This window comes from Arvicola amphibius, chromosome 12 (assembly GCF_903992535.2).
Source record: "Arvicola amphibius chromosome 12, mArvAmp1.2, whole genome shotgun sequence".
Classification (NCBI taxonomy): domain Eukaryota; kingdom Metazoa; phylum Chordata; class Mammalia; order Rodentia; family Cricetidae; genus Arvicola; species Arvicola amphibius.
In genome coordinates, this window is record NC_052058.2 from 165,740,052 (window position 1) to 165,753,636 (window position 13,585).

Below are 13,585 nucleotides of genomic sequence, written 5' to 3' on the forward strand. Positions count from 1 at the left end.
CTTGGTGATTCTCCCTGACAAGGCCCATTAGTGGCCCCGAGAATCTCTGTATCAGTGGGACTGATTGGAGGCCACTTCCTCTGCTGCTCCGAGAATCTCTGTATCAGTGGGACTGATTGGAGGCCACTTCCTCTGCTGCTCCTCGCTTTCCTTCCCCACCCTATCTCTTCCAACCCCTGCCATTCAGTTTCTTCCTCTGATTGTTCCTGGTATACAACCATACACCTCTCTCCCTCCTGCATTGGGGCCTCTTCCTCCCCATCTGTCAGTTGTCTGTGGCCTAATGACCCCCAGCTTCTAAGGGACTTTAATCACTAGGTTCCCCAGCCCTAGCTTCTGAAAAACGAGGTTCCTAGTTCCTGGTTTCTAAGGCCCAGCCCCCTCCGGTCATGCCTACCTAGTGACTCTAACTTTGACAGTCCCCAGCTGCTGAGAGCCTGTGACCCCTCTTTTGTGCCCTGCCCTGCCTCTCCACACTGTAAGGGTATGTCCAAGTGAGCCCAAGACCCCTGCCTGTCCTCCTTCTCCACCCTGGGCCACCTACAATTTTGGCCTCCTGCCCTCTTATCGATGCCGTCTGGAGGTTTGTGTCATGCTTGTGGCAAGTCCGCTGCCCTCTCTATACCCAGGCTGTTTGCCTAGGACAGGTCCCAGTAGGTCCAGACTCCCCCCTCACCGGAGACTTCCTCTGCCCCAGTGGGCCGGCTGTGGGTGCGCCCTGGAGTCTGTGGAGCTGCAGCCAGTGAGAGTTCACGCTAGACGACGTGATGGGAAGGTGGGTGTGCCATACTGAGTGGGGGCCCAGTGTCAGAGGTGACCTGGGACCTGCCAGCTGGACTCCAGGAAATTAGACATTCATGAGCAAGTAGGAGCTGGAGGCAACAGGCAAGACTGCCAGAGGGGCTGGACCTAGGGCTGGTGGGCGGGGGGGCGGGGTAGAAAAGGTGCAGGCTCTGGGGAGGAGGGCCAGTGACACTCTCTGCTCCTTTACCCTCCCAGCCATCTTAGTGTCCCCGAGGTCCTGTCCCCACAGGTAGAGCCCTGCCTCCCCCCACCTCTCCTCCTGAACCTGGCATAGCCCAGGCGTGGGAGAAATGTCACCTTCACATCCATGTTTACACACAGAGCAGGGTTAGGCCCAGCAGCCTGGCTCTCCACATGACTCTGAGTGGTGACAACCGCTCACCCAAACATGGGTCACCAACTTGAGTGACTCACCCTGGTATGCGGGTGTCCGTGCGTGCCCAGCCGTGGCTTTTCCGGGTTGAGAACCTCTCCTGCGTGGTGGCAGGGGGCCATTCATATCAAGCTTGTGCTGTCAATGCTGCTATTGTATTTAGTCTACAGAGGAGAAGCAACCACAGAGAGGTTGTGTGACCTCTAGAGGCACACAGCTTGTCAGTGGTGTTGGGGATTTTAGATCCCCAGGCTGTCTGGCTCCAAACACAACGTTTAGTTACTGAGGTGGGATTGGAGGGATTCTCGGAAGCTAGGGGATGTCTTTTCTCCTCCTGATACCCTCTTCCCTAGTCATCGGTACTAATGGGTCCCATGCTACCTAGGGGCACAGGGTATAGAGTTTAGAGAAGAGGGAGCATTGATGCTGTGGAGCCCAGTGGGTTTGAGGGACTAAAGCTGAGTCCAGGAAGGCTTCCCAGGAGGGGGGTGACATGTGACCCAATTCCATGGGTCCTCCGTGGGAAAATGGGAACTGAGGTGACAAGCCCAAGCCCCTTTGTCCTTCCCAGTCGAGGGGATGAAGCTGGGGGTCAGGGGTCACACACAGAAGGAAGGGTGTCCTTGCTTGGCAGAACAGTGAGGGGCCAGGAGGAAGTTAGTTGATTGGAACTCCTGATCCTTTTGCCAGGCTGGCCATCCCGTGTTTGAGAGGATGGGAGACAACTGGGACTTTGGGGGACCCAGCACTCCAGGGTGAATGATCTGAGTCCATCTCATTTGCATCTCATTTGCATCTCGTGGCTGTTGACCTCTGCAGCTTCTCAGGGCACAGCAAGAAGATCTGCCCCAGTTTGTGCTGGGCTCAACAGAGGGGTGGAAGCTGGGAAAACCTAGGGCTTGGCCAGCCGGTGCATTTGCAAGCCTCTGAGCCCAGGCTCCCAGGAGCTGCCTGACTGGGTCTGTGTTTACGCACACCAGCAGACATCCAAGAAGGTGTGGTCTTTCCTGGCTCAGCCCCAGGCCCCCAGCACCATGAGGAGAAGGCAGTTGCTACATTACTTCTGGTTAGGGAACTCGCTGGTCCTAACCTTCGGCTGACTAGCTGTGTGACACTGGCAAACTGGTTGATCTCTCTGGGCATCGGTGTTTCTGGTCAGTGGCATGGGGTAGAGGTGGTAAGCCAGGTCTGCAGTATGAACATAGAAGAATGAAACAGGTCGGTGCAAGGGGCCGGGGGTGTCGCTGGTTGATGGCGCTTGCCTAGCGTGCACAAGATACCCAGAGTTTGATACCCAGCACTGCCTTAAAAACTACTTGGCTGGCAGGAAATCTGACTCCGTGGTAAAGATTGCACATTACTCTTGCAGAGGACCTGAGTTCGATTCCCAGCATCTCAGAAGTGCCTGTGACTCCAGCTCCAGGAGGATCCACAGCCTCCGTCGTCCACAGCTGTACACACGCGCACAGGCGCGTGCATGCACGCACACACAAATATAGATCATAAAATAAATCTTAAAAACAGCTGAGCTTGGGGGCACATATCTGTAATCCCAGCAGGTGGGAGGTGGGAGCCAAGAGGACCAGGCATTCGAGGCCATGATTAGCTATGTAAGGAGTTTGAGGCTGGGCTGGGCTGTAGGAGACTGTGAGAGGCTTTCTTTGTTTTTAGGGACCAGCAGCAGAACAGGAGACCCACACACACTGGGCTGGCCCTGGATGCAGCAGAAAGGTCTTAGGCTGCCTCTTCCTAGTGGATCCCTAACCCTGCTCCTGGCTGTCCCACTCTTGTTACTGGGTTCTCTGACCCTGGACAAGTCATGTCTTCTTTGAGCCTCAGTTCCTCATCAATTCCTGGCAGTTGAGGCTTCAGGAAGGGAGGGCAGGGAGAGCCGCTCGCTCTAATGCTGTTTTCTGTTTCCCTCTTGCAGTGGGAACGGCTGTGGTTCCTGCTCCTGGTCTGCACCTTCAGCCTCACCCTCACCTGGCTCTACTTCTGGTGGGAGGTTCACAATGACTACGATGAGTTCAACTGGTAAGTGTAGTTATCCCGAGACCCAGCTCGGCCCTGGGAGTCCTGCAACCAGCTCTCCTGTGGCCTCCAGCAAGGCCCACTCTGGAAGCCCTGGTCTTGCCTGTCTGCAGGCCTCCAGGGAAGGTCCTGTCACAGACTGGGAAAACAGAGCTTTGTGCCCCTGGGACTTCAGGAAGGCTTCCTGGAGGAGGAGACGTGGGAACTAGCCTGAGAGAGCTCTTGGACCCCCTCCCCAAGTTTACAAGGAGACTCAGTGATGCTGTCTAGCCCCAGGCTGTGAATATAGGAAGAGAAGGCAGAGCAGTATCAGCCTGAGGTGGAGGGCTGCTAGCTTCCTTTGTAGACAAGAGCACAAAGAGAGATGAAGCCCTGGGTGGAAGAGGAGGTCCCTAGCCTCAGTCTCCCTGGTTCCTGTGGCTGAACTGGCACGGCTGGCAGATGCCACTGTCTAATACAGCTCTGCCTTCTTTAGGGGCACTTCAGGTCCAAGGACAGGGCTCCCCCCTCACCTCCTCCATTGCCAGCTTTTTGTTGACCAAAAAAGGCATGGGCAGGGAAAGCCCTGGGTGCTTCTGAGAACTCTTCCGCTGACAGACTTGGATACCGAGGCACAAGTTCAAGTATCCAGTGTGGAGAGTTGGGGCTAGGGAGCAAGCCTCTGATATGCTCTGAGTTTCGTTCTTCCTCTTTGAGGTAGGGTAACTCCAGTCTCATCAGGTTCTTAGGAGGAGAAGATAGGGGGATGGGTGTGGACGGGCACAGAGCTGCTTCCGGGGAGGCTAAGTGTTGTGGATGCATGAGAACGTTGCTTGCTGGCCTTCAATGGCAATCCCTAGACAGCAGCAAATGCCCTGTATGTACGGACAAAGTGAGGTCAGAGGAGGGACCCCTGGTCATACAGCCAGTCCCTGTCAAGAACACATGTCAAGTACAGTCTGAGGAAATTGGGCTCAGAGAGGGTAGAACAGCCTCTGTGAGGTCACACAGCAAGCTGATGACAGATCAGTGGTGGCCGTTTGACCCGCAGTAGCTCTCTGTCATTGGGAAGACTCGGCAGATGCCAACCCTGTCTGGGAGGCAGCCACAGAGGCCTGCCTGTGAGCTGCAGTTCCTTTGCCTGCCAACTGTTTCTTGGGAGGCCGGAGCTTCGCTTGACTTTCTGGGATTCTTTCCTGCACCAAGGTTCAGCACTGGTTGGGCGTAGGCAAGGAGAGCCACCTAGGGCCAGGAGTGTCCATCCTTTTGACATTGAGACACAGTGCCGTCATCGACAGAATTCACGCCAGAGAACTACGCGGTAGGATTGTTGCAAGCAATGTTTTACGGAAACTGAGTTTGTCCTGTGATGCATGCGGCCCACAGGCTGCAGGTTGGACACACCTGGTAGGCTAGTGTGTGTTTATCCCGGAGGCTTTCCTGCCAACGTGACCACACTTGAAAGGCCAGAGAGACCAGAAAACCTTTCAGGAGTACCTCCAGGGCCAATTCCTCGCCTTCTTTGGGCCTCGGTTTCCCAAGTTGTACAATAAGATGAACAGAGACTGTGATCTGTCCCCCCCCCCCCCCCCCGGGGTAGGAGGCTTGGAGCAGGGCCCTGGGAAGGCTTAGGGAGGCTGATTCCCTGTAGAGTCTTCCTGATGTCCCCGCCTCCTCCGGGCAGACTACCGCTATGTGTCCTGACACTAGCTCACTCTTTAATACCCCAAGCGAATTACTTTATCCTCTGAGCCTCTCTTTCCCTACACACACAAGGAGGTTGAGAGTGAGTCATCATTCTGGCGAGAAGCTAAGCTGCATCCTTCAGGACCCTTTAGAAGTTCACTCCTTCTACCCTGTCATTCTGTTTATAGCAACCCAACCTAGGGAGACAGAAATGCAAAAAGATGTGTCCGTTTTCTCGTTTTCATGTGAGTTTATAAAGTGAATCACTGCAGGCCATGACGTCCCACTAATGGGAAGCTGGCTATCCATGGCATACGAGTCCAAGAAGTCACATGCTGCTTTAAAAAAAAAAAATCACATTTTCTCAGCGTTTTTCCTGGTCTCAGTGGATGTTCTTGTTAGGGAGAGTTTGTTACGTCCTTGTCGCACGCCTCCCTCCCTTCATTCCCCGGAGCCCTGTGAAGGGTTTTCTCTTACCCATCCTACAGGTGAGTGGATGAGAGAGTTGCATCTTATCCGTTCTTAGGCTCCACATCTTCACTGCCATTTGAGTGCCTCTTAGAATCTATGATGCCTGTCACCTCCAGAGTCTTATGAGCCGGCGAGAGGCATTGTGGGGATTAGATCCCAGAGTGTGATCGTCCCTCAGAGCTGTGCTGACCACGCTCCTGAGGGCGGCAGGGGTGGGGTGTTCATCTCAGATCTGCTGTTCACACATGTTCACACAGGTGCGGGGGCCAGTGGGCAGGAAGTCTAATGGCTTTCAGAACAGCGATTCTGGGCTCTTCTGCCTCTTGCTTTCTGAGTGCCCTCCAGAAGTAATCATAGCTGGAGATAAGGGAAAGCCCTAATAGCCATATGGGATGGGAAGGGCTCGCGTGTGGCTCCCCAGCTGCAGCTGCGTGAGAACTGAGATGATCCTAGCTTCTTGACTGGGCAGTGGCCCGGCGGAGGTCTGACCTCTGCCCCTCTCTCCCCACCAGGTACCTCTACAACCACATGGGCTACTGGAGCGACTGGTCCGTGCCCATCCTCGTAACCACAGCTGCGGCCTTCACGTACATCGCAGGCCTTCTGGTATGTGTGGAGGGGCTCCCTTGGGCTCATGTGACTCTACTCCTAGAGGAAGGCGTGACCTGTGCTGGTCTATGGGGTGAGGATACAGCCTCTGCCCAGACCCCTGGAGCGCTGCTTGAGTCTGAGGCCTGAGTCCTCCAAGGGAGAGTGTCTCATCTTATGAGGCTCCTTCAGCTGTCTCTCTGGAAGCCCCTTCTCACCCCCATCCCCAGGCCAACAAGAACCATTCTGACTTTTGGCACCTGCCACAGATTCCTTTCAGAAACTGCTTGGGCTGCCTACCCTGCAATGTCCTCCACACTGAGAGACTTAGGCTGACCACATTCTGCACTGGGGGCTCCTTGGGGACAGGGCTCAGGTCTGCTTCTAAATCCTAAGGCCTAGATCTCCCAAACAGTTGATGCATTAAGTTGGGCAGTTTTTGTGTCAAACCCAGGGACCTTTTTCAGGGGGAATTCCTAGAGGAGGCCTGGAGTAATCTGGAAGGAGGCCAGGCCTGGACAGGGCTGGGCTAAGGCATTCCTGGTGCCTGTGGGGAGGGTGTGCTGCCTGCCTAGGGTCAGACCAAGGGCAAGATGGTGGAGCAGGGCATCAGGAGAGCTGGCAAACATTCTAGTCACACTTGGCTTGACCCCTGGGCCCCTCCCCAGGTCCTGGCACTCTGTCACATCGCTGTGGGGCAGCAGATGAACCTATACTGGCTACACAAGGTAAGCAGAAGCTGCCCTACTGGGGAAGGAGAAGAGGCCTGGATGCAGAGACTGGCCTGGGCTGTCCCTCCCCTGGGTCACCCCTGTGACTGTTCTTTCTATTCCACTGTGCCCTTACCATGCCAGGCACCCTCCAGCCCAGTTCGTATTCACCCCTTTGACCCTTGCAGCCCTCTGCCACATTCCACTTTGTCGGAACAAAAAACAGAGAGGTTAGCCAACATGCCTAAGGTCTCACAGCATGAGTGCAAGGCTCATGTCAGCCCTGAGCCATGTACTCGCCAGCACCAGCTCTGCTTGGCTCCCACCTTCCCTGCTGGCTTCAGTGAGTTTTAGTGGTGGTGCCTAGGATGACCCAGACTGTCCCTGTCTGGTCCTGATGGTGTTCGGCTGCTGCTATGGGCTTGTCACCTCAGCGTCTGCTGCGGGAGACGTCGTTCCCATCCCGTAGTACACCCACCTTTCTCTGGCCCTCATTTGCTCACGTTCTCTTCGAGCCCATTTCCTGTGCAGCTTGTGTCCCAAGCGAGGGTCTTCCCCCAGCCCTGGCAGCGTCATCTCTCTCCCAGATGCACCTTAGAACATATGTGTTATCAGTTATCATTTGTGTAATCTGGTGCTCCTTGAAGACTAAATGGGCACTGATTGCTTCCCTGCTGCCCCCAGTGTTGGGTCCAGACTCTCATTCACACACACACACACACACACACACACACACGTGCGCGCGCGCATACACACAGTGCACACAAATGTACATATACATGCTCATGCACGTCCACACATGCACACACATGCACATAAACACACATGCACACATACGCACATGCACACACACATGCACACATATACACGCGCACACAGTGCACACAAATGTACATATACACATACATGCTCATGCACGTCCACACATGCACACACATGCACATATACACACATGCACACATACGCACATGCACATGCACACACGCACGCACACACATGCACACATATACACGCGCGCACAGTGTACACAAATGTACATATACACATACATGCTCATGCACGTCCACACATGCACACATTCACACACACATGTACACATACACACACGCACACACATACATACATGCACATGCACACATACACATGCACACATACACGCACACACATACATGCACATACACACATGCATACACATGCGCACACACATACACACACATGCGCACACTTCACACATGCACATACATGCATGCACGCACATACACATGCACATACACACATACACGCACACATATGCACACACATATGCTGAGTGTAGGTTGTTAATGCCTGCTCTGCTTAAACAGAGCCATAGGACTGGGTCACTAGAGTCATCCTTCTAGGAGCCCCACCGTGTAGAGGGAGAAGTAGGTCATCTCTTTCCCAGAGCAGGGCTAGGAGTAAACACACCATCTAAGAAGGGATAGAAACGCCTGGAAACAAAAAGGACCCTTGAGATGGACCCAGCTAATCGGGGGACAGAAAGAGGGAGGCAGGGCACCCATGAACATGGGTTGGGTATGTGGACCAGGAGATGTCTATGAGCAGTGGGGGGCACCTTGGAAACCAGGCCTTGGTGGCCAAGGTCTTGCAGGGATGAAGAGAACAACGGAACAGTCCCCGCTGGTAACTCTCCTGAGGACAGCTCTAGGACTTCCTCAGCGCCCTCCCCGCCCCCGCCAGCACCCGCCCCTGCACCCCTGCCAGAGGTCCTTTCTTCTCTTAACTACATAGCTAACACTTGAAAGAGGGTACCAGCTGGCACCTGGGGATGGGGCATGCACTCTTGTGGTCACCTCCTGGGGCTCTGCCTGGCTCCCAGCAGGTCAAGTCACACATGCTTGATCCTAAGGGAGAAGCCTGCAGTTCTATAGAGCTAGTCAGATCTGGAGGTTCCGTGCAGGGTCCCTCCGCTAACCTGTGTCCTGCTCTGGGCCCTTTCTCTTCCCACCATCCTGTCCTGTGAGATCTTGAGGCAGAACGAGCTGTCAGACAGCGCTGATCCAGGCTGGACTGGTTTCCCAGGCTCTGGATATTTCCCAGGGCCTGGAAATTCTACATACATATTTAAGGAATCCTTATTATTTCTGTCTGCTAGCTTTATCTTAACTCATTTTTTATGTGACCAATAATTCAGACATGAAAAAAAATCATGCCCAATGAAAATTTTCCTACATACACTCCCTTTTTATTTTAATTATCCTCCCTGGTGTGCATGTGTGTGTGCGTGTGTGTGCGTGTGTGTGTGTGCATGTGTGTGTATGTGTGTGTGTGTTTGTGTGCGTGTGTGCATGCGTGCATGTGTGCGTCTGTGTTGTGCAAAGCACATATGTGGAGGTCAAAGGTCACCTTTTCGAAGTTGGTTCTTCTCTCCCACCATGTGGGTCCTGGGGATCAAATCCAGGTCATCATCCTAGCAACAGGCACCTTTACCTGCTGAGCCATCTCATTGATGTCTCTTTTTCTTTAAATGGATTTTTATTTTATGAGCACAGGTGTTTTGCCTGCGTTTATATACCACATGTATGCAGTGCTTGCAGAGGCCAGAAGAGGGCGACGGAGTCCCTGGAACTGAAATTGCAGACTGTTGTGAGCTGCCCTGTGGGTGTTGGGAACTAAGCACTGGTCCTCGGCTAGGGTAGTGGGTGCTCCTAAGTGCTGCACGATCTCTGCAGTGCCCTCCCGTTCTCTCCTACAACACACAGTTCACCTCACCCTTGCCCCCTCTTTAGAAAGTGCGGAGCCCTTCTTGGGTGCAGGAAGGCCACGCCCATTGATTCCTGACACTTGTTCTTGTTCCTCATTCTCTAGGGATCTCTACGGCTCCCGTTAGCGCCCAGTGGTTTTCAATCCTTTTCCAGGGCTGTGATCCGGGAGAAAATGATATCATGTATTTTCCTTTTTATCTTTTCTTTTGTTGTTGTTTTGAGACTGAATCTCACTAGGTATCCTCTTAGAACTCTCTATGTAGACCAGGCTGGCCTCGAACTCACAGAGATCCGCCTGCCTCTGCCTCCCGAGTGCTGGGATTAAAGGCGTGCGCCACCACTGCCTGGCTACTTTCAGAATCTTGATCTTGCCAAATGCCCCCTTTGCCACACGGAACCAACCCATGCTCTCCAGGCAGCACATGGATGGGACAGCAGGATCCCCTCACCCGCAGCTGTGGGCTGATTCCTTGACCGTTGTCTGTTTGCAAGATTGCAGGCTGTGTTTCCCCTCTGCTCAGTGAGACTCGGTGTTTCACAGACCTGGGTCACTGGGGTTTTATCTGCTTGTTAATTTTTACAGAGCTCTTTGTAGATCTGGGGAGTTGACCCTTTGACTGATGAAGTACAAATAATTTAGATTTTTCCCAGTTTGTCATTCATCTTTTGACTTTGTTTATTGTATTTGTGCCTTGGGATTTCTTTTTATAATTCTTAAAAAAAAAAAAAGACTTGAATCTGGCTGGGTGAGGAGGTACACACCTTTAATCCAAGAATTTGGAAGACAGAGGCAGGTGGATCTCTGGGTGTTTGAGGCCAGCCTGGTCTATAGAGCAAGTACCAGGACAGTCAGGACTGTTACACAGAGAAATCTGTCTCCAAAAACAACAACAAAAAATAAAACAACAAAAAAAAATCAGCCAGCCTGGTCTACAGAGTGAGTTCTAGGACAGGCTCCAGAGCTACACAGAGAAACCCTGTCTCGAAAAACCAAAATCAACCAACCAAACAAACAAAAAAACAAAAAACCAACAACAATAGCAAAAACTTGACTCTGTCATCTCTTTTTATGCCCCTTGGATGTTGGGTCAGACTTAGAAGGGTCCTTCCCATTCCAAGATGTTATAAGAATCTTTCTATGATATCACTGGGTAATTATATAGCGTTGCTTTTTTTGACATTTAAATGTTCGTTAATCTTTTGGAAGTTATTTTGGGGCCTAGTGTGATCTTGCCAAGCTCGCTGGAGATGCTTCCCAGTATCCCCAGCCGTCTCCCCTGCACAACGCTCCCCCTCCAATCTGAGATGCCGTTAGATTCCTTTAATGCATTCAGAACTTTCTGAACTTGGCTCTCATTTATTTCTCTGGTTTTATGCCAAGGTCATATTGCTTTGAAGATGACAGTTTTATGGGACATTTTAATCCTGGTCTGTGTTTAGAGTCCCTGGTTCCCCTGAGTCCCCAGGAGGGGAGGGTAGAAGGACTTAGGAATGGGCAGGGAGGCATCTGACCCAGTGAGTCCTGTGGCCCAGAACTCAGGCCTGTGAGGGATCCCAGGAGAAGTTTAGGGGGCCTGGGGGTGAGGGAAGTCAAGATACAGGGGGAGCTGCTTTGTGGCAAGCCGAAGGGCCCTCTGTGAGATGACCTTCATGCCCAGTCACCACCCAGGACTGTCTCAGAGGCCTCTTCTGACGGGTGTTGTCACAACTTCCATTTCCGTAGCTGTGATGGTGTACCCTGAGCACTGGCCTGCCCCTGCTCTGTGGTGCTAATTCCTCAACCCCAGGGGGCTGTGCTGTAGTCCAAGGCTGGTGCCCAGGAGACTCTGCCTGGCCACGGGTGTGGCTGAGCCAGGCTGGTGCCTGCTGGGCCCCATGGACACCCGGGCAGCACTGACTGTGCAGACTGTTCTCCAGCAGCTGCTGCATGTGACATTTCTTCCTTGCAGCTAGCTAGCTTCTGTCCTTCCAGCTGTTCTCTAGAAACTTCCTGTATGCCAGACGACATGTCTGTCGTCATAGTGCCAAGCAGCGTTTCTCGGGTGCTTACTGTATGTGACGGGCACTTTCCTGGGTGCTTCGTTTGTTCCTCTCTGTTACCCCGTATCGGTGACAATTACTCAGAGTGGTGGCACTCACATCGAATACTCATTTCCTCTTTGTGGTAGCTACTGTACAAAGTACTTGGCTTGCATGTCCTCATTTATGTCCCCAACCTCTCCTGGGGAGGCACTCACCCCTGTCCCCATCCAGCTCAGAGAAGTTCCTTGAAATTGTTACCCTCCTTCAATGCCACAGACCCAGGAGTGTGACTCAGATGTAGGGACCCCAGGCACCTGCCAAGAGGTCAATCAACAGGGCTGGATTCTTACTCTTCTTGGGTCTCAGCACACAGGCAAGACTCGCATTGAATGAGTGGATGCGTGAATGAATGAGTGAGTGAGTGAGTGAATGAGTGAATGAATGAATGGGTTTCCCTGTTGCCATCATAGCCAAAAACAGCAGAAATGCCAAGGCTGAGTTCAGGTCTACTCCAGGCCCCCAGGTACTCCTGGGCAAGGTTTGGGAGGGGTCCCGATGTGAGCCTGTGTTAGCCCTGTGACCGAAGAACACCATGGGGAGGAAATTCTCTCTCTGAACGTCCAACGATGCTGCCAAGCATGATGGGTAATGTAGCAGCAGCTGTAAAAACAGTGATGAAATTTTAATTGTATCAGGATTATGGGGAATCAGTTTTATTGCAAGAACTTCCGCTGGCGGCCTCCTCTTGTAATAAGATGTCTTCAGAACGCGCTCTTCCGAGGCTCCTGCCGTCTCCCGTGGCCACAGACAGGAGCAGGGGGACCGTGAAGAGTTCCAGGGCTCCAGAGAGGACAGAAGCAAGGAACCCTAGTTTAGTCTTGCTTAGTGTGGGGTTTCGGGAGCTGTCTGTCACCACAGATCTCTATCCCTGGAGGTACCTCGATGTGCTCATGACAGCTGTGCACCCCACTTCCTGTGGAACATATTAGAAGCCGGCTGGGGATGTAGCACGGTTGGTAGTGTGTACCTACCTAGCACATGCACAAGACCCTGGGTTCAGTCTCCAGCATAGCATAAACGTGGTGGTGCAAACCTGCAATCCTAGCCTAGGGAAGTGGCAGCAGGAGGATCAGGAGTTCAAGATCTTGTGTCAAGAAGAACACAGCCAGATGCAGGAGACTCGGGCAGCCGGTGTAGCAGACAACACCATGAGCAGAGCCCCGCCTTAGCATCTGCTCTTGCTGGGGTGCCCCCTCGTCTGATCCCAGCCCCCTCCCTGCCCAGCTCTTCTCTCGTTACCCCTGCTGCCTTCAGCCCATCCTAGGCTCTCTCCTTCCCTCCTCTTCCTTGCTCCGTGTGAACTTCTTTTGGTTTCTGTTGTTGGTTTTGGTTTTGGTTTTTTTGAGACAGGGTTTCTCTGTGTAGCCCTGACTGTCCTAGAATGCACTCCTGTAGACCAGGCTGACCTTGAACTCAGAGATCCGCCTGCCTCTGCTTCCCGAGCGCTAGGATTAAAGGCGTGCGCCACCACCGCCACCACCGCCACCACCGGCCTTCTGTTTTCTTTGTCTTCCTCTCCTCCTCTCCTCTCCCAAACACAAGTTCCCTCACTCCTGCCGTGACCCTCCCATCTGGTACCTCCCTTTTCCAGATGGTGCTGGTAGTCATCCTGGCCTCCACGGTGGTGGCCATGTCAGCCGTGGCCCAGCTGTGGGAAGACGAATGGGAGGTGCTGCTGATCTCTCTGCAGGTGAGTGAGGCAGGCTGGGGGCAGGGGCGTTGCTTCCCTTGCAACGGGCAGCACCTTCTCCACTCTTGTTTCTCCACACCAAGGCTCAGCGAGGAGCAGGGAGGGATTTCCCCATTGCAGAATTCCCAGAGTCCTCCCTCAGCCGACAAATGGAGACAGGATTGCCTGTCTTGTAGGGAGAGATAGTCAGCAGCATGCTGGTGGCCTGAGAGTCTGGACCTGTCTTTGAGTCCCCGGTCCCTCCTGCCTCTCCTCACACACAGGGCACGGCGCCGTTCCTGCACATAGGGGCCCTGATGGCCATCACTGCACTCTCCTGGATCGTAGCAGGACAGTTCGCCCGTGCGGATCGGTCCTGTGAGTATCCCCTGAAGAGGGTCCTCCCATCCTGACCTTCACAAATACCAAGGCCTGCTTAGGCTATCCC

At 53.3% G+C, this 13,585-nt stretch overlaps 1 protein-coding gene across 1 annotated transcript in view; it reads left to right on the plus strand.

The window, feature by feature from the left end:
• Gdpd5 (glycerophosphodiester phosphodiesterase domain containing 5) overlaps positions 1 to 13,585 on the plus strand; it is a 76,701-nt gene that overhangs the window by 49,706 nt on the left and 13,410 nt on the right. Inside the window, exons 4-8 of the mRNA XM_038313729.1 lie at positions 3,108 to 3,211; positions 5,857 to 5,950; positions 6,601 to 6,660; positions 13,060 to 13,158; positions 13,422 to 13,515. Coding sequence (XP_038169657.1) covers positions 3,108 to 3,211; positions 5,857 to 5,950; positions 6,601 to 6,660; positions 13,060 to 13,158; positions 13,422 to 13,515 — 451 coding nt within the window. The remainder of the gene's footprint in view (positions 1 to 3,107; positions 3,212 to 5,856; positions 5,951 to 6,600; positions 6,661 to 13,059; positions 13,159 to 13,421; positions 13,516 to 13,585) is intronic.